Raw genomic sequence first — 21,842 nt, forward strand, 5'->3', positions numbered from 1 at the left:
GAAATATTTATGTCGGTCCAATTATTGACATATCGAATATACATATACTAAAATACCAGATATTTGGCAAAAAGTACCCGGAAAAGTGAGAGAACATGCTACAAATCATAGTCACTTGATTCGAAGGCCTAGTCTGCCCACGATGGTACGTAGGCTAATCAGGACCCAGCACCAGATATTCATGCCTGTCGACAGACGAATAGAGCGCTTGGCCGTTTCGATTTTGTGGCTCTGCTTCATAACTTAGCGTTGAAGTCACTAGCAGCAATTTTCGGAATGTTGTTTCCCATTAGCAGTTCATTCAGTGATTCTGGGAGTAAAAAATTGTTTGGAGAGTTGTAAACCGAGATTATTCTTGACAATCCCTACTCAGTCAAATTTCGACACCCGCGGCCTCAGTTCCGTGTAATCGGGCACTGTCAATGCTGTATTGGAGACACTGAAGGGATCGCTTGGCAAAGATGCCATCTCTCCCACCAGCACGTCCAACACGTTCTCTGTGAAAGAATCTGTAGTTTGGAATGACAATGGATTCGTTTCTTAGATTTGTCACTTGGACAAGAGCCACATCGATGTTGTGTTCTATTAAAAATTTTCGAAATATTGTCTTTTGAAACTAATGCCATTACCATTCCAAAAGAATATCTTCAGAGGTCTAGGCAACGTTGGTTGCCTAGATTCAGAGATCTAGGCAACGTTGGTTGCTTAGATCTCTGATTATAGCTAATAAAGGACAATGAATCTGTTACCTGTATGAGACAAACAAATATGACATATTTCAGAGACGTGCTGTTCTGTTTACTTTTGTTCCGAGATATTCTGTGACATATGACATTTTGTGCACCTAACCTATCTTCATCTAAATAAATAAATAACAAAACAACTGTTGTTTATGTGGCTTGTGGAGGTGGTATTGAACTGTAATTTATATTCTGCCATAATTTTTGATTATCAAAGATAATTTTCTTTTTTTAAAGTAGAATATCTAGGTACGTATAAATTATTTCAACTTCATATAGGCCAATATGTGAATTGTTGCCAATATGTGAATTAGACACAAATCCCTTTGAAAATTAAAACCCAACATTTGAAACATCAATTTGAATACTTTTCAAAGTGAATTTGAGAAACTCATGAATTAAACTCAACTTCATTTTGTTCAAACTTGCATTTGCTGTAATAACCCAAACTGAGGAACATTCCCCATTGTACAAATAATTTTTTCATCTGGTCCAGTGAGGCACAGATGTCTGAAACCCCCTGCGCCTTAGGTGAGGGTTCAGGTTGAGAAGGGGTGGGCCTTGCAGTACTGCTGGCACTCTTGGATGCAGCTTCAGCAATGCTGACCCCCTCCTGGACGCGTCCAGACCCCGCAGGTCTTCCTGAAGGGGCTGATTTCCTGGCGGAAGATTGCTCTTAACGCTGTACCTTCGGGTACGCCGAGCAGCCACGGTAGATGGCGGTGTGGCCCCCTTTGCAATTATTGCATTTCGGGGGGTCAGTCCTGACCTTCTTGCAGGCACTGCTTAGATGCCTGCCGGCGCACTTCACGCAAATGGGTACTGCCAGTCAGTTGCGTGGGCAGTGGCCGAACCGTTGGCATCGGTGGCACTGACCCACCGAAGTTTTCGAGTGTGGGGGCTCAACCTGAAGTTTCACGCTCAGGAGGTCTTCGACATCTAGTCCCTGCTCAGTAGAACAAAAACCATTAGCATAGGCTTGTTAAAGCGCTTCATGCACGTAACTGATGAGCCTCTGGCTCAGTCGCCAGATGCTCTGGCACGCCCCTGAAAACGGCACGAATTTGCCGTTCTTTGGGTAGTGAATAAGTATGGTGAGGGATTTTCTCCTTCACCAAGAGTCTGAACCGACGATGGTCGTCAGGAGTCTCAGGTTGGACCTTGATGCCGTCATGCAAGTTGACGGCTTTGGAGAACTTGATGTTTTCTTGGGCTGTCAGCTTCATCAGAGATACCCATTTGGTCTTCTGACGAACGACAATCGGTGGGATTCTATACTTTGAGACTGTCGGATGCGTGTTTTGTTTTAGAGAAACGGGGGAACCCGGTTTCGGGCCCTGAACCATCTTTACTGTGTGCCCAGAGTTTTCTGACACACTGTCTATGGACATGCTTTGGTTGGTGTCCATATTATCGTCATTTTCAGTTTCGCGGGGTGTGGCCACTTCGCGGACCCGATTTCGGGTCGCTGGACGAGAAGATACCTCAGACTCGGTATATTACTTATATATTTAGGTTTCATGTTTGTACTTACTATCCATTCTATATGACACGCTTTGTCAATAAGATTTATTCTTGGACAATAAAGCATATTTTGATTTGATTTGAATATTTGAAGACCGAGAATAATGAATGGTGGCTTGATTTTGAGGATTTTTAATGTAATCATTTAGCTTATCCTCAAAACGTGAATATGATATGTGAGTAACCCACTGATTTTTTGAGGATCTATCAAACTCATTTCGAAACACACGAATGTATATATGAGAAATATATTTCTATCAAAACATTTTTTCAGAATATTATATCGACAAACTTTATTGACATGTACTTTTTCAATAGATTATGCTTTTTTCTATTAACTGAAATGTAATTTTTGGGACCAATAATTCCCAATGCCAAAATTTTCTGTAGGAATTCTGGCTGTCCTCCAATAATGTTGCAACTTTGTTTTCTAGCAGTTTACTCTAGGAGTAAGCTCTTTATCGAAACTAGGACCATTTGGAGCTGCACTGGAAATAGTACTCATTATTTATATGATACTTACTTCGTCCGTTGGTCTTTATACAATACCATGTATGAAGCAAGTTCGACCAAAGCCTAAGAGTACTCCGTTTATTGTTATTATTGGTAATTGTGTATTACTATTGATCATAAGCTCTGCTTTACCATTATTATCAAAAATTCTTGGTAAGTTACCATTGTTTTGTATAAAACACTTTGGATATATACTTCATTTGTTCACAGGTATTACTAACTTTGATCTCCTCGGTGATTTCGGCAGTATAGAGTGGCTCGGAAACTTCAAAATAGTGTTGTTATATAACTTATCATTTGCTGCAACGTCAACACTTTGTGTCATCAATAAATTCACTGCCAAAGTTAGAAGAGAATTATACAATCGGTTAGTGGAAAATTATATGCTTATGAGTCGTTTTGTCTCATTTTTGAACTAATACCTCTTCTTGGCGAAATATTTATGACAGAGCCCGTGCTTGAAGATATAAGTTTGTACAAACACAATATGAAATTCTCGTGGATATTTAAAATTGTCGTTGGTTTCTGTTGTGAATAATTCTTCAACCATTTGAGCCTCTTTCATGCTTCAGCTTATAATAACTGATAGCACTCACCAGCCACATTTGGTTATTATTGTGTTTTTGGTTGATACCGTTTTGTTTTACGGGCCTGGTGGATAATTGTATTAAATGATCATACATTAGGTATATACTATCCATGGCTTGTTAAAAAAAGTAAAAGTTACTTAATCAATTCTGTGACCACCTATCTCTGTAACAATAGTTATTAGTCCTTAACTTATATACCTTCAATATCGATTTTTATTTCATTTATAATATTTATAAATATGTTGAGATGACTGATATAAGATATTTTATTATTATATTTATTTTGATTGTCACAAAGTGATAGAACTGAAATTTTATGTCATGTTGTATTATGTATGTATTAGGAGTAATTTATAGATTATATGTATTTTTAATTGTACAGAAGGTTGCAAAGTCCCTATTAAAGTTTTCATTCAAGAATTTCACGTGTTTGTTAAATGAAATTCAGTCAAAGTTATCTTTGACTTTTAACCTTCCAGTATCTAGAAAAGTAAATGAATGAAGAATAGTGGAGAGAAGAATAGCATCAAAATGTTTTGTTCAAGTGGACATTTTATTAAATTAAGGCATCTCGGATCATGTGACCAAAATGAGATGATATTCCTAAGTAGATGATTACTGACGTTCAGAGAGAAATTGTTCATTTAGCTAACCAAATCAAATTTCATAATTCACTATTGTTCGCCACCTCCTTTACAAACATAAAAAGTTATTTCCGCATTCTAAAGGACTTGTGGTGTTACTGACTTTGAAGGTCAGTTCTTGCCGGTCTTCCAATGAGTCTGTTTCCACAAAAATCTATAGGACTCAAGTCGAGTGACCAAGGAGTCATGTGAATTGGATTCCTTCATCCTAAGATCCTCGAGAGGTGCCATTTAGATAATTGTGCATCTTTTGTAAGTATTGTGGAGAGGCATCATCATTTTCACTTTGAAGAATGTTGGTATGCAGGAACATTCTCTATGATATTAGTAAAAGCTGGGTCCATAGCATTTTGAAGTTAATTCAGGCACATATCCTCGATCTAGGAAGAAAAAAACTGATCCAGAAGAGAATTTACAAAAATACCAGCCCACACATTCAACTTTCGAGGGTTTTGTTTGGCGATAGCATGAATAATAATAATAATAATGAGAATTCCTAAGAATTACAGACCGATAACATGCTTGAATTCGTGTTATAAGTTGTTTACAAGCATCTTATACACACGAATACTCACCGCAGTTGATCGAGTGTTCGAACGGATATATGAGCAGAGAGGGTCGAAGAGAGGAGTCGCTGGATGTGAAGAGAACCTGCTCATCGATAGATGTGTAACGCCGGACTCGATACAATATAAGCGTAACCTCTCTATGGCCTGGATCGATTACCGTAAGGCATTTGATACAATTTCGCATGAGCTCATCTTGCATTTGCTCAGATGCCTTGCGGTACCCGAAAAAATAGATGCATTGAACAACTGATACCACTTTGGCGAACTCGCTTTACCGTAACATCTGGTCAAGCAAGAGTCCAAACAAGATGGGTCACTTTCAGAAGGGGTGTATTTCAGGGTGATTCCCTCAGTTCCCTTCTCTTCTGTATCTCACTATTGCCATTATCCGTTGCGCTCAGAAATACTCGAGGGTATAACTGTGGCACCCCCGGAAACCGGAGGCACAAGGTCACCCATTTGTTTTATATGGATGATCTTAAACTTTATGTCTCTGGAGAGAAGGATCTCCATCAGTCCTTGAGGGTGGTAGAAGAGTACACGCATGCTATCGGTATGAAATTCGGGATAGACAAATGTGCAATGGTCCATCTCAAAAGAGGACGAAGCGGGGACTACGGAGAGGATGTGCTGCTCATAGATGGAAGCATCCTACACCATTTTATTGCCGGAGAAACATATACTTACCTCGGGGTGGAACAACGCCACTCACAAGAGGTAACAGCAGTGAGAAAATCTCTCCGCGGCAAGTATCAGCACTAACTTCGACAGATCTGGTCATCGGAACTGTCGGGGAAGAACAAAGTTGCTGCAACAAATATGCTTGCCGTTCCAATCTTACTCTACTCGTTTGGAGTAGTGAAATGGACTTGGATACAGCTCCTCGCTGTATCAACTCGACGTAGATCCGAAAAATGATGCATCTCTATACGAGTTTGCATCCCAAATCGTCCGTTCCACGGTTGTAACTTCCCCCAACAACAGGGAGGCCGTGGACTTTTGAGTTTGGAGTGTCTACATGACAGAATGGTACTGGATATAGCCTGTAAAGTCGTCAGGAGTTCGGATCCCCTTCTCTGCATGGTCCGTGACCATGAGAAAGCAGGAATTGGAGCATTTCTCTTTAGGATAGCTGCCCGAGCAGCTGATGAACTCGGTATAGTTTTCGACACTGAACGATATGACCACAACTCTGTCACCGAGTTGGAACTCGTTCAGCAAAAAGCTCAGATAAAAGCCGCAGGGATCACCTTACTTCTGCGGAAACACAAGGATAAGCCAATGCATGGGGTCTTCTTCAATAACATTGGAGACCTTGGCTTATCAAAGCGCCTGGCCATCGCTTTTCTCAGGTCGAGTGGGCTGAAGTCGGAAACTGAGGGGTTCATCATGGCTTGCCAGGATGGTGTCTTCAACACCTTAGTCTACCGCAGTCGCGTGATAGGTATAGAGGTTCCTGACACAAGGTGCAGGGCCTGCCGCGAGGCGCCCATGACCCTAATGCACTTGATATCAGCATGTCCAGCATATGCGGTCTCGGCCTATATCCATCGACATAACTCTATATATCTACCCTATATTATATCTACGGCACTCTTACGGTATTGACGAGACACCGGTGTTGCTTACGCTCCGGGGATATTGAATCCGTTGTGGGGAACTAGAAGTGCCGAATTTTTCGAAACTATTCGTTCCCCACCCTGAGGCTCATACAAGCTAATAAGCTTGATGTAGTTCTTCTCGACCACCAGAGCAAAACGATATTTGTCGTGGAGTTTTCAGCTCCTGGCGAGACGAATATCGTCAGAAAAGAGGAGGAAAAACGGATAAAATATCGAGATTTTCTCTTTGAACTCCACAGACTCTATCCAGATCACTCTGTCAAGATGATTGTTCTGATTATTGGAGTCCTTGGTGGAATGATGTCCTCTCTACTCTCGAATCTTAAAATCATACCGGCTTGCCGCACTAAGGCAGAAATCTTAGCCGAACAGATGCAGAAGGCTGTCATTCTTGGCTCAATGTGCTTGCTCAGGGCACATGACCCAATGACCACTTACCTCACGGTATGGGGAGTGATCGTTGGTTAATAATACTGGCGCGCCCTCCCAAATGTATCGGGGCTTCGGTGGATAGGGCCTGGCCAGAGGAAACTATGGTTTAAAAAATATAACAATAATAAACCTGGCTTGATATCGGCGCATTAACAACAATTGTGATAATTGTTAAAAAATGAAGTGGTAATCTTTCGAGAAATACAAATTTGATGGAAACTTACCATTTCCCTTTGCTCGTTTATTCTTAATTTCGCAAAATTGCATGATGTGATAAATTTGTCATTATTCAGTTTCTGCGAGTCACTAGAAAGAAAAGTTCACAGTAGCAATCATTACAAGCATTAACAAAGCATTAGTTCGACTAATAATGAGATTTATGCATCAATCAGTTCCATTAGTATTGTAATTTGATATGTTTGGCTGTCACAGATTGCTGGTTGTCATGAAGTTGAACAAACGCCCCCCGTATTTGTCAACTATATCTATAAGGAAAGATATGTCAAACACTCCCAGGCCTTCTGAAGAGAATGTGAGTAATCAATTAGGAAATACATTTGTATTACATCCAGTAATGTAATTCTGAACTAAAGATCAAAAGGATGTGTAACTTTGCATGTGGTAAGAAATGTTCAGTACAGTGGCGTAGTGTAATAGGGGCGGCTCGCCCCGGGCGGCACTTTTTAGGGGGCGGCTCGCCCCGGGCGGCAATTTTTAGGGGCATATTTTAACGTAACTATAAATTCGTACCGATTGAAAAAACACGGAATTTTTCATTACTTATTTTGTGACGAATTCGGGGAATCCCTTTTCTTTGAATGATATTTTGTAGGGAATGGTAACACCGTCTATACTAACTTGCGGGGATTTCCCGTATTTTATTTTGTGCTTGGATTATTTATTACTAATAATCAGCGAGAATGACTTCTATTACATATATAAGTTCAATATTGTTTATTACGTCCCTTTAAAAAAGTACGTGATGCTTTGATAATTCAGACAGCACTAAATGTAATCTAGACGACGCGACCCATCTGTTGAAATTGGCTAGCAGGATTTCAAGCTGGAACAACTTCGACTGCGGAGTTTTGATGCTGCTACAGGCAACGAAAATAAATTAATTATTCTAGACTTACTTGAATTATTGAAGTTTATAGTAAAATATAAGCTGGAAGACACTCTGCCCAATATTTCAATCATGCTGCGAATATTTTTTTACAGTTGTCATAAATAATGACAGCTGTTAGAGAGATTTTTCGAAATTGAAAATAATTAAGAATTATTTAAAGTTGACAATGAGTAAGACTAACAAATTTGGCTATCTTGTCTATTGAACAAGATATGTGGGATGCTATAGACGTTGATGGTGCAATAAAAGACAACGCTTAAAAAAAGTAGACGTATAAATTTTTAACTAAAGCCGGAGGTTTTGCTTTAAACTCTAAGTACCTAATTATATTATTTTTCGAAAAGTTATAAATATTACTTAATAGAATCATTCCAGTTCTAATTAAAAATTGATATTTGTTTTATATTCAATTCGCTAATTATTTAATCATATCTATTATATAATGCCTATGTACCTGTTATATCAATGGTTGAAGTAAGAATTTTTGTATTAATAAACGTGATTGTAAAACAAACTTTTTTATTTAAAATCTAACCTGTATAATCAAACTTTTTTATTCAAAATCTAACCTGTATAATGCAAAATGATGAAAACTATTCTTGCCGAAAAGTTCTCTAGAATTAATATATATAATGTATAGTATACATTTAATTGAAATACGTAATTAAGAGGGCGGCAAAATTGTCTTCCGCCCCGGACAGCCGATACCCACGCTACGCCACTGGTTCAGTACTCTCAGATGTAGCAAAATTTTAATTGTTCATTTCTTCAACAGTATATATAAGTGAGCTTGTCAAATCTTTGAGGAACTCTCTGCTTGTCGAGTGTTCGCTTAAGACAGTAAAACTCTTTTGAAAACATAGAAGACAACTGTTTTTTATTTTCCTTCTTCTGCTTCTTTCTTGTAATTCAAGTAATATCAGGATTTAAGGTTTTGTGGATTTTTTTTTCATGAAAACACCCACCCTGTCTTTTTTCATAGATAAAACACAAGCACCACAAGAAAATCCTTAAGGCGCTCTTAGAGCGGTGCCTGTGCAAAAGTAATGATTCACATTGGATTTAAATCACTGGAGAGTACAATTGAAAAAACGTTCTCAGGAAGTTTATTTCACATAAACTCAGTTCTCCAAATGAAAGAGTTCTTAAACAGTGAAAATTGAGGAACCTCTAAACATTGAGCAGCCACAGGCCGTCGCACATTTATGTTATGTACAGTTCTTGGTGGAATCAAATGTGCCAAGTCACTTGAACACTTCCCTTGACAAATCTTCAACCTTTTTTCGATGGTCCAGACTATCAAGGTTGCAAGTGATATTCGCGTCTCCTTTTCACCAGGAAAAGAAGTTTATCGGGCTTAAAACCTCCCGAAATCTTCAAGAGCAAATTAAACTCACCTTGGTACCATTCATCGAAAGTCATTTTTTTGTGGAATAAAATCGACCTTTTTTGGGTATTTGTTACCTTCCACAATCTGAAAAATATAAAAATTATATTGGAGAACTTTCTACAAGTGTAGAAGGGCAAACTTTTTAGTTTACCCCGATAAGTGACTGCGTGAAATCAAAGTATTTTTCACAAAGAACAATCTTCTATTTATCAGTAACTTGTCGTATTTAACAGAATGGTCCCAAAGTTTGGTGGAGATATGTTGACGATATCTTTGCTGTTTGGAATAGAAACCATGATGACCTGAATGCTTTTTTGAATTATATCAATGAGCGGGAGCCGACAATAAAGTTCACAACAGAGATTGAACAAGATGGTCGACTCCCTTTCCTTGATGTAATGTTAGAGAAGTCATCAGATCAATTTGATACAAATGTTCATCGGAAGAAAACACAAATAGATATCTTCACTATACATCAAATCATCATGCGAGTTTTAAAAAAGGTATAATAAATTGCTTTTACAAATGAGCTAAAACGATATGCAATTCAACTGAAAATTTCAATAAAGAAATATCATTAATTAAATCTGTTTTGAAAGATAACGCTTATCCAGATTCGTTCATAAATTCAACGATAAATACAATAGAAGATAAAGAGTCAATTAAAAACTAAATGAACATACAAACAGCTTCACAAATTCAACAACATCCAACTCAACAATTACCGACTCAACATCCACCGACATTTTTCACAACTAACGTTATACCTTACATTCCAAGACTATCTGAAAAAATGAGACGAATTGGAAATAGGTATGATATTAGAACTACTTTCAAAACAAAAAATACACTGAGATCTATACTCACACATACAAAACCCAACAACACTGAAGAAACATCAAAAAATTGTATTTATGAAATACCTTGTTCTTGTGGTAAAAGTTACATTGGTGAAACCTCGAGACCATTGAAAGTGCGTGAGAATGAACATCAAGATTACATAAAAAATAGACAATTGACAGAGTCTAAATTGTCAGAACACATTTTAAAATCAGATGGTGAACATCGAGTGGAATGAAATAGGACAAGAATGATTACCAATGAGCCTCACTCTAAGAGACGTAAGCTAAAAGAATCAGCGTATATTCTCATATCTGGAGAGAATTGTATTTCGAATAGCTCCTTAGAAATAGACCGTACTTGACTACCCATCTTGAAGAAAAATTTGGATAGTGGTGAAATGGCAACAGACTGATATAGGAGAGCACCTTGTATTACATCGAATTTTTCAGTTGTCAATCAACAACATTGACATAATTTCATATTTCAAAACTCCTTTGACATCCGTCGAAGAAGTAAAGAAATAAATAATCAAAAAAGAATAACTGCCAGTATATTAGAACTTTTTTGTCCAATTCTGAAGACGGATGCAGATTTTGGCCTCTGAAACGTTAAGATAAGTATTACATTATGTCCTAACAATTTTTTTGATAGGCAAGATTGTTAAATACAAGTTACTGATAAATTGAAGATTTTTCTTTGTGACAAATACTTTGATTTTACGCAGTAACTTATCGGGGTAAACTAAAAAGTTTGCCCTTCTACACTTGTATAAAGTTCTCCATTATAATTTTTATATTTTTTCAGATTGTGGAAGGTAACAATTACCCAAAAAAGGTCGATAAAAAACCTTGATACTATTCTCGATATGAAGCTAACATGGAACTCTCACCTACAGAGTACAGCAAAAAGAGCATATGTGGCTTATGAGCAGTGTCGGAGGACAGTGGGACGCGCATGGGGTCTTTCACCCCGTGTGGTCACACGTAGGCAGCTATAGCTACCTGCGTGGCATCCGGGTCCAGGATATAAATACAGATAGAGATTTAACCGAGTGTGTATGATACAAATCAAGAATGAAATAATTCGTGGACAAAACACTCAAAAAAAAGGGGGGCAAACCGAGGACACGTGTTTCTGGCTATTGGCCTCATCAGCGCGGTGCAGCCAAGTGTAAAGATGGGCAACACTTGTTTTCCGAAAGTAGTTTTTGAGTAGTTTTTGGAATCGCTCTGGTATTTTAATACTGTTTTTGTTAATAATGTCCTCTACCTATCTCTATCTGTTTTCGAGATAAAAAATAAATTGTGCTAAATATGGTCCAAAACATAGCCTTAATTGAAATTAAGTACATTCGTACTCTCAATTCATGAAAAGTTGATATTTTGATGATAGTTTGGACAAACTCGAAATTTTCAAACAAAACCAAGAAATCGACTCCATATCATACAGGGCGTGTTACAATTACTATTATTTCCATTGTGCATAAAAGTAGTCAAAAGTTCATTTTTTCAAATGAAACCCCCTGTATATTACTCGGTAAATTGAAAGATGGCGAAAAATGCTTCAAGATGATATATCATGTCCCTATTCCTAAATCGTCAAGTTTTCTCAATAAAGTAAGTCGCTTCTTCTAGAAACATTATTTTTTTTTTAGAATTTGGATTTAGGTAGCAGTGGAATTATCAAGCTTATAGCAGTTCGGTTACTTTTATAAGTAATTTACAAAGAGTTATCGACGGTGTTTCGAATCATCTTCCAAAATGAATGCAAATATCGATTATTCAAACGAAGTTCTTATGAAATTATTTATTATATACATGAACAAAGTGATCAAATCATTGTCAGTACGTGTAAAAAATTCAACCAAATGTATCCTGAATTAACACCAATGAACGAGAGGAAGGTTGTAAGGTTACAAAATAATTCCCTTAACTATGGCTCAAAGTTTCCAGGGAACAACTGTACCAAAAATCAGTCATTTCTAGGTAAAAAATAAGATTTTGTGGGCTAAAACATGTGAAAGTACAGACAATAACAGAATAGGATGATTCAAAATAACAAAATTGTAAACAAAATATCACATTTTCACAATAAATGCTGAAAATGTTGTCCATTACATTCTGAACACTTTAAAATGTTTTTTTGTACGCGACTTGTGGTTGTTTTTTCAATTTCCTAGGTATCCTGATCTTCTATACTCCGCACTATTCGTCGTCGCAATTCTTCTTTGGTAGGCACTGGAGTACTGTATACCCTTTCTTTTAAAACACCCCATAAAAATCAAGTGGCGTTAGATCGGGTGATCTCGGTGGCCAATACCACGGCCCTAAACGCGTAAACCAACGTTCGTCGAAGAGTTCGTCAAGTTTCCTGGAAACTTCCTGGGTGGAATGAGCTGGCGCTCTGTCCAGTTGAAACCACGAATTCCTATATTCCTCTAAAGGCAAATTTTCAAGAAAATCTGTTACAGTCTTCCTTAATATTTAGAGATATCTCTCTGCATTCAGTGTGTCTTCATAAATAAAAAAGCTAACTTTATTGTTCTTCAGAATACAGAAAACATTCAGGTCAAATTTTTCTTGAAAACCCATTTCTTTTGTAACATGAGGATTATGATCAGCCAAAAAATGTTTATTCCTTCTATTGAAAATACCATCCCTCCTAAATTTTGATTCGTCGCTCCAAATTATTTTTGACAAAAATTCCCTATCTTCCTGTGTACGAATCAAAAGGGATTCACAAAAATGCATTCTACGTTCGAAGTCTTCTGCTTTTAGAGCTTGAACTTTGGTAAATTTATACGGATGCATTTCGTGATTTTTCAAAATTCGTTGTACTGAAGCATGTGATACACCTAAATCTTTTTCTGCACTGCGAATGGAAGCTTCTGGATATGCATAAAAATATGCCAAAACGTTAACAGTATTGTCCTCATTTGAAGTAACAGGTTTTGGTAATGTTGAAGGCGCTTTTAACATGGAGCTATAGTTGCGGAAATTATTTTGTAATCTTACAAAGTTCCTCTCGTTCATTGGTGTTAATTTAGGATACATTTGGTTGAATTTTCTACAAGTTCTGGCAATGATTTGATCACACTGTCCATGTATAATAAATAATTTCATAAGAACTTCGTTTGAATAATCAATATTTGCATTCATTTTTGGCGATTTTTTGAAACACGTACCGTCAATAACCATTTATCAATTACTTATAAAAGTCACCAAACTGTCATAAGCTTGATATTTCCACGACTACCTAGAAATCAAATTCTTTAAAAATTATTTTTTGTACAACTGTTATTGAAAATCTCTTTGATAGAAACACTTCAATCAGAACACCTACCAAAAATTCATTTAGAAAAGTTCACACATGCAGTTCGTGTAATATTAAATCCCTGTGAAGTTACTGACGATGATGAAGTAGTATTCAGTCCAACTGTAGAAAGTCCTTTATGACTAACCAATAATCCTCCTTAAAATAACGTGAGTTGGCGTATGCAGTTGTAACATATGCCTTGTAATCCAAAGATCGTGTGTTCAAATCCCATGGACCCTATAATTTTTTTTATTATCAGCAGTAGGTACTTGAATGACCTAATATGTATGTTCACAAGGAGTTTCCACCGAATTTATTTGGTAATATGACGTTCACAGAAATCCCTGTTATATCACATGATTTTACGTAGGTTACGAAAAGGCCAACGTAATATTGTGTGATTTCACAAGATTCATTTTTGCAGTGTTGTTCCCCAAGCTATTGAAAATGGCAATTACTGTAAAACTCCTTATTCAAAACAGGAGATAAAAAAGAACTTGTAAATTATCGACTAATCTCGATGATTTTAAATATTGCTAAAATATTAGAGAAAATATTGAAATATATATATATATATATATATATATATATATATATATATATATATATATATATATATGGTAAAATGGATTAACAGGGTCTCTCAGTCAAAAAATCAAAAATCAAACTCACAAAAAAAATCGTATACATGTTAACTTTTATGTCAATTCTATCTTCAATTTATTGTTTTTCACTCATTTTTACTGCCCTGAAGAAGCTTCCCATTAGAAGCGAAAGCTTGGCAAAGTAAAGCAGAGTTTGATTTTTGATTTTTTGACTGAGAGACCCTGTTAATCCATTTTACCATACATTTCTCCAGTCGCTAACATTATCCAATTTATATATATATATATATATATATATATATATATATATATATATATATATATATATATATATATATATATATATATATATATATAAAGCAATTGATTCAATGAAACCTTCACTATGTGTATTTGTTGACCTCTCTAAAGCCTTTGATACAGTATGCCATCGAAAATTGAAGAAAATATTGCAAATATACGGGAATAGATGAAACGCATACAATTTACTGAAGAGATATCTCTCAAACCGTCAACAACAAGTCTGTATACCATTAGCGAAATAAAAAATACCACATATGGTGTGCCACAAGGAATTGTTCTTGGGCCCCTCTATTCACGCTTTTCATCAATAAGTATAGCAATATGATAATTAGAATTATATACAATAAAAAAAATACCTATTCGAGTGACGCACTGTATAGAGAAAGTCAACTTTTCAACCTGAGACAACTCTTCTGTCTCAAAATCATAAACAGCATCCATCAAAAAAAATTAAATTGATCCCATCAAACATGGTCATTGTACTCGAAGCAGAGAAAAGGAAGTTTCAGTGACAAAATGTGAAAAAAGCGTGAGGCAAGGTAGTATTGAATTTTTGAGTCCAAAGTTATATAACATCCTACCAGATCACTTGAAATCCAACAAAAACTCATTCAAAACTCATATAAAGAAAAGAAAGACATACGAAACGATATATATTACACGATATAGTTAACAATAAATTACAAGAAATCACTCTCAAGTACTGAATAAGCTCAACGGTTTTCTGAACTTTGTACTTTACTAGTTAACATTATATGATATTTTTTTCAAAGTGCTTATGTACATTTATAATTATCGTTACTCGTGATTTTATATTATTTCATTATGTAATATGTAGATTTTATTTCCATTTACCTTTAACAATATTTTATATTAATATTTTATTTTATATTCGTTCAACTTTTACGTGTCCACTAAGTCTATGTACCTCTCAAGTTATTTCTTCACAAATTACATCAGCATCTACAATTATACATGTTTATATATAGAAAAAATTCTACACATCACGCACAAGCTGTACCCAATTCAGCTTCAATGATTACCCTGTTTATTCATTCATATGTATATCGAGTGGTCCAACGAAAAGTATGCACCTTGCTTTTCTCCTTTTTTTGTAACTTAACGCAAAAATGCTTGGACAAGTCGATTTTGCTTTGAGGGGGACACATTTTAGATGTATTTTTCTATCTGTGCCTTCAACCCCCTAGCGAGGGTGAGTAACAACCCTAAAATTTTAAATGAAAAGTGGGGTCGACTGATATATCATTTGAAAGGGCACAAAATTCTCTTTCCAACGATACCTAATTTATTGTATTTACTTGAATAGTTATAAAAAAAGCAAGAACATTTACTCGATATTTTTGGTGTTAATGAAAATGCGGAAAAAAACGGCATTTTTATCATTACTACATTCCTCAATTTCTCTCGTGCGTTTTTTGGTTCAAATAACAACAGCAGATAAGTGTACAAAAATAATTTAGGCAAAAGTTCATTGATTCAGTTCGGTTGCCATTCCTGAACGAGTTGAAATTGTTAAACTTTATTATCAACATAATAGTTGTGCTAGACTTACTGCTCGCCTCTTTAATAACAGTCGTCCCGGGAAAAATGTGAATGATTCGTACGTTGCCAAGTTAGTCTAAAAGTTTGTCGATACCGGATCTGTCTGTAATGTGAAACACCAGCCACGGAAACCGATCAGAAATGAAGCAGTGGAAGTCACTGTTTTGGGACATGTTGAATTGGATCATACTCAAAGTACCCGCCAGCTTGCTGCAGCCTCAGGTGTCTCCCGTTCGTCCATAATACGGATATTAAAAGCCTATAAATTTCATCCGTACAAAATTAAATTAGTTCAGGAACTCAATGAAGATGATCCTGATAGAAGGCTACAATTTTCTGAACAACTGAGCCGGATACTAATTGATGATCCGCACCTATCATTCACGTGCTTTTCCGATGAGAGTACATTTTTTTTGAATGGAGCTGTGAATAGGCATCATTGCCGTTACTGGGATGACAGTAATCCACACTTATTCCGAGAGGTCCATACCCAGTACCCTCAAAAAATCAATGTCTGGTGTGGCATATTAAGTAGTCATATCGTAGGGCCACTTTTTATTCCTGGGAATTTAACTGGTGAGGTCTACCTGAACATGCTTGAAGATACAATTGATCCTCTCATAACAGAAATAATTGAAACTGACCAAAATCATAATGATGATCGGCTTCATTTCCAGCAAGATGGAGCACCTCACTATGTTTCTCCGGTAAGAGAGTTTTTAGATGATCGGTTTCCTGGACGGTGGATTGGAAGGAGAGGCCCCATCGAATGGCCTGCCAGGTCACCTGATTTATCGCCTTAAGACTTTTTCCTTTGGGGACACTTCAAAAATAAATGCTTTGCTACGCAGCCCGAGTCCATCTTCGCCAACGAATTACAGCAGAGTGCAGAAGTATAACACCTGATATGCTACAGAATGTTAGGAATAAATTTGAACAAAATCTGTATTATTGTATGGAAGCAAATGGGTCACATTTTCAGCACTTGCTGAAGTATGATTCTACTAAGTCAATTACACATTTCAATGTACTGGGTTGTAGTTGTTTTTCTTCATAATACCTACATGTTTGAGTGAAATACAACAAATTAGGTATCATTGGAAAGATAATTTTGTGCCCTTTCAAATGATATATTACTCGACCCCACTTTCTATTTAAAATTTTAGGGTTGTTACTCACCCTCGCTAGGAGGTTGAAGGCACAGGTAGAAAAATACATCTAAAATGTGTCCCCCTCAAAAGCAAAATTGACCTGTCCGAGCATTTTTGAGTTAGGTTACAAAAAAAGGAGAAAAGCAAGGTGCATACTTTTCGTTGGACCACTCTGTATATGAGAAATATGTATGACCTCAATTTTTATTTGGTGAATAAACATTACATTGTTCAAAACAATCTATAGTTTCTGGTTGTAGAAAAAATCCTCAACTTGACATAATCGGTGGGGATTACCCTATAATACATACATAAAAGAAAAACAGAACATTTTTTATCATGATTTATTAGGTACAAATGTAATAAATAATATAAATATCAGTCTCTTGAATGAAAAAAAGTAATAAAACTTTTTACGTTATTAAATAAGGAAGGCACTTATAGTTTTTCATGTCTAAATTGATGTACATCAGAAAATGTCGTATTATCATGTAGAAAATTATGACAGCAAAGCAGATGTTCATTCCTACGAGTAAAATGTTTTGTTTGATGTTTTCAGCAGTTTTCCAGTAGCACGCCAGTTTTCTGTTCATTATTTCTGAAACAGAAGTTACGATATCTGGTTATTGCTCGAAAGTGAAATCAAAAACACTACACACTACTTGGTAGAAGGTGAATTGACTATTATCATGTAGTTTTGAATCAATAGGACGAACAAAGTAACTTGCGAAGATGTACTTTTTCTCGAATCAAAGAATATACGTTTTTTGTATTTGGAGCAACAAGAAAAATTCACACATTTAGCAAAAGAAAAAACAGGATAGGTACCAAATTTATTCATTTTCGAAGGAAACGTATCAGCCAACTGGAAATTGTTGAGACGAAAATTTGAGTCTTATCTGTTGGTCAAAAACAGCTGTAGGCCAAAAACAGCTGGTAGACGGCTGTTTCATACTGTTGGGCATCAATCGAGGACTGGCTGCCCGGTACTGGTGATGCCTAACAGGCTGAAACAGCTGTCTACCGGTGGCTCTTAAATTGAAATCAAATTGGGAATGATCAGAATAGTACTCATCTTTTAATTTTCATGGAATTATTTTCCAGCAGCTTGACTGCATAAACCTTTCTCGATTTTATATTATTTTTAGAAACATATTGATTCATTTCCGATGACATTCCAGGATACTTTCCCAAATTTCTGCTACCGCAGTTGTCGGTTGATCGGTCAAACCATCAACACTGACATTAAAACTTGTCAAGTTGACTGGTTGTTACACCAATAGGTGGTTCCACTTCTGTCTCGCTTGCGTTCACGCAGTTATTTTTATTAAGTACTTTTCTTGGTTATTCACCTTTTGTTTTCATTCGAGGACCGCCTGCCCGGTACTGACGATACCCAACAGGCTGAAAAAGATGTCTATCGGTGACTCTTATCAATCATCAGACAAAACAACCGCCGAGGACCTGTGTTCAAATTTCATATGGAAATTCTTTTATTTTAATTCTCATATGAAATTTTTGGCCGCCGGAGTTGGTGTTCTGACATGGGGCCCAAGAGAAAGGGGCGAAGCCCTGAAGACGCCCAAGTGAAGGCGGCGTAAGCGAGATCTATGGCACCGCGACTGCTACTGAAATCTATATCTGAGGTTGAGCAAGAAATTTTGTCCATATAGTGGCTGGACCTGGACCTGGCGTGATTTAAACAATGAGGGGTACAATAATGGGGAATGTTCCTCCTGACGAAAATCAAGTAGTTTTCATGAAAGAGCTCTAAAACAACGCATTTCAAACTTATCATTTCAACCTTTTTCTTCAAAAAATTATTTGAATACTTAAAAAAGAGGAATGAAATAATGCATTCAACATTTAAAGGGATTCGTTTCTATTTCACCATTTGGCAACAACGGTTATAGCTAATGAAGGATAATGAATCTGTTACCTGTATGAGACAATCAAAGATGACCTATTTCAGAGGCTTGCTGTTCTGTTTACTTATGTTCCGAGTTCCGAGACATTCTGTGACATATGACATTTTGTGCACCTAACCTATCTTCATCTATATGAATAAATAACAAAACAACTGTGGCATGTGGCCTCAATTGTTGATTTATAAAGATAATTTTCCTTTTTTAAAGTTGAATATCTAGGTACGTATGAATTATTTCAACTTGATATAGGCGCTGTTGCCAATATGTGAATTAGAAACAAATTCCTTTAAAAATTGAAACCCAACACTTGAAACATCAATTTGAATACTTTTCGAAGTGAATTTGAAAAACTCATGAATTAACTCAACTTTATTTTGTTCAAACTTGCATTTGCTGTAATAACCCAAATTGAGGAACATTCCCCATTGAGCCCCGTAAGATATTTACCAGTTGATTTATTGATTTTTCATACCATTAATAAATCTCAGAAGGAGTTGTAAGAACTAGATGTTAAGAACCGAAAAATGTTGCATCATCACAAATATGAAGGTGGTGATCCTGAAAGTTCTAAACACAAGATCTATTAACTGAAACCACAAATAAGCGGCCGGCTTCTGCTGGTGGCTCCGTGCATTTATATTTTTTTCTTTTGATTACCAAGTGTTGTCCATCCCTACACTTGGCTGCACTATACTGCATATATATATATATATATATATATATATATATATATATATATATATATATATATATATATATATATATATACTTGTACATATTTATATGATTTCCTGGACCCGGATGTCACGCAGGTAGCTATAGCTGCCTCCGTGGTGATGTTGATAGTTTTCTTGTAAACACAAGATCTATCAACTGAATCCACAAATGTGCGGTTGGCTCCTGCTGGTGGCTCCGTGCATTTGTATTTCTATCTTTTGGTACCCAAGTGTTGCCCATCCTTACACTTGGCTTACACTTATATGTTACCTGTCTTAAGTGTCCCATCTATATTATACTGTAAACCGTTATTATTGTTTTATATAATTTTCATATTTTTATTTATGACATGTCTTATATCATGTAAATGGTCGAAAAGACAAAGTTATTATTATTATTATTCTCTGGAAATATTGTAAGCACTAGAGATATATAGAAGAAGTACTGGGGTCACTTCTATTCTTGATAGCGGAGACTAATAATGTATTTACTTCTTAATTATATGACTTCATATAATTCTTGGGGATCATAGTTTTTGTGTTTCTGTATATTTCAAGTTACTTACTGATTTGTTGAAGAAATAACAAAACCAGATATTGAACTGGTTGAATTTTCATAAGATCAGTTCTCGCCCCAAGTCCGTCAGTAATATATTTCTGCCAATTCATATCTAACTGATCATCAGTGCCTTTTGTCTGAAAAAAATAAGAATGATTATAACTTTCTGGAACCAACTCAATGACAAAATACTAGAGATATCGAAACAACTAACTATCTATCTTTGGAAATGAACACAATAACAATACAATTTATGTTTCGGCAAATCGAATGATAAAAAAACACGACTATACTTGAATGAGGAGACGAATCACTCAAATTTATTCTGTGATTTTGACAACAAAAATGTCAAACTTTCAATAATGAATAGGTATTTATCGAGTATTCACAATCTTCAGGTGCTACTGAATTATGCAGATCATTTCGATAATGATATTCCTATGCCAATTATTGTGCTATGATGAAAATGCTGAAAAGTTGAAACAGAAATAAATTTGTTTGGCTTTATTTCCTATTTGATTTGAGATTGCGCTGGAAGTGGGGTTGCATCTTCAGTTTCTTCAAAAACTGAGTGTATTCGAAAAAAATCTACTGATTCACGATGTACTGGAAGAGTGGGTAACACAAAAATGATAATGAAAAAAAATCTGTTTATGTAAACTCGTTAAAGAGGTTGATGTTTTTCATATAGATATTTTCTTACATTTGTTATTCTTGAGAAATGTTCATTATTTCTCCAATGTTACCTCAAAAAAATTATTCCTCTCAAACTCGTGATTTTATGTGAAAGGATTCTTGTTGAATTTATTGAATTTCGAACCATTCTAAAAATGAGATTTCATCAAAAATAATTTTTGAAAGTGTGATAAACGAATCACTTTTTGGTAACGGGTACCGTTTTTCAAGATAAACGAAAGTTTTTTGAGTACCACGTTTCTTCAGTTGTTCATTTACATATCGTTTTTGAACTCTGATAGCTATTTTCTTCCAATTTCTTTTTAGAGATTTTGCTGATATCTTTCGGCAGCAAGTTACAGATGTAACCCAGCCCAATCCGGAGACTCTTTATATGTGCTGTAATAATGGACTTTTCTGGAATAATAGTCTGGTTCACATGTACTCGATTTAGCTCTTTTTGGTGACATTTTTCAGCCCTCTCCAAAAATAACGACCAAGGTGTCATTCGATTCGTATTTTTGTCTAGAAAGTTTAAGGAAAGGTCCGAAAACGCGCCGATAATAATCACAATAGTTATAAACAATTAGGCGAAAAAAAAAATGGGGCTTTAGTTTTTTCTCAATATCTCGGAAAATTTTCAAAATTTTGGAAATTTGAAAAAAGATTTCAAAAGATCAATGAATTTGCGTTAAAAAAGTCCCGACTCCCGAAACTGTATCTCGATTATTTATAATTTTTACAGAGCCCTGAAAATAGAGCCAAAAGCGGGTAATCTGGCTTCCGCGCGCCTTTCGTCACTCTAACATAAAAACAAAAAAAATTATTTAAACATATTAAATGTAAATATTATAATGTAAATATGGCTAAAAACCAATTGATAATATTGTTATTAAATTGTTAATAAATTTATTATAAACAAATACATTGTTTATAAGCAATTCGAATTTTTTTTGCATTATGTTAATTGAAAAAAATCATGATTTTTAGAAAAAAAATGGTTTCTTAAAAAAAATTGTTTGTTGGTAAAA

The 21,842-nt window shown here is 35.7% G+C and overlaps 2 protein-coding genes across 11 annotated transcripts in view; one reads left to right on the forward strand and one right to left on the reverse strand.

The window, feature by feature from the left end:
* lili (LMBR1-like protein lilipod) overlaps positions 1-21,842 on the forward strand; it is a 70,148-nt gene that overhangs the window by 21,757 nt on the left and 26,549 nt on the right. For 4 of the 5 annotated variants that reach the window (XM_074185436.1, XM_074185439.1, XM_074185438.1 and 1 more), the window contains exons 7-9: positions 2,699-2,930; positions 2,988-3,144; positions 7,067-7,166. In XM_074185436.1, the coding sequence (XP_074041537.1) occupies positions 2,699-2,930; positions 2,988-3,144; positions 7,067-7,166 (489 nt within the window). The remainder of the gene's footprint in view (positions 1-2,698; positions 2,931-2,987; positions 3,145-7,066; positions 7,167-21,842) is intronic. The other variant, XM_074185437.1, reaches the window with a different exon arrangement.
* LOC111504936 (uncharacterized) overlaps positions 16,989-21,842 on the reverse strand; it is a 42,628-nt gene continuing 37,774 nt past the window's right edge. Inside the window, exons 1-3 of one of the 6 annotated variants that reach the window (XR_012468082.1) lie at positions 20,430-20,448; positions 20,144-20,273; positions 16,994-17,531 (exon numbers count right to left, since the gene is read on the reverse strand). Coding sequence is in view for 1 of the 6 variants with exons in the window: in XM_074185441.1 (XP_074041542.1) it covers positions 17,347-17,531; positions 20,144-20,273 (315 nt within the window). In the remaining 5 variants the exon portion in view is untranslated. Of the gene's footprint in view, positions 17,532-20,143; positions 20,274-20,328; positions 20,490-21,842 lie in introns of those variants that run through there. The other 5 variants (XR_012468080.1, XR_012468079.1, XM_074185441.1 and 2 more) reach the window with 5 other exon arrangements.

This window comes from Leptinotarsa decemlineata, unplaced genomic scaffold (assembly GCF_025532065.1).
Source record: "Leptinotarsa decemlineata unplaced genomic scaffold, Ldec_3_MD MMD2_tig00026374_RagTag_RagTag, whole genome shotgun sequence".
Taxonomy (NCBI): Eukaryota; Metazoa; Arthropoda; class Insecta; order Coleoptera; family Chrysomelidae; genus Leptinotarsa; species Leptinotarsa decemlineata.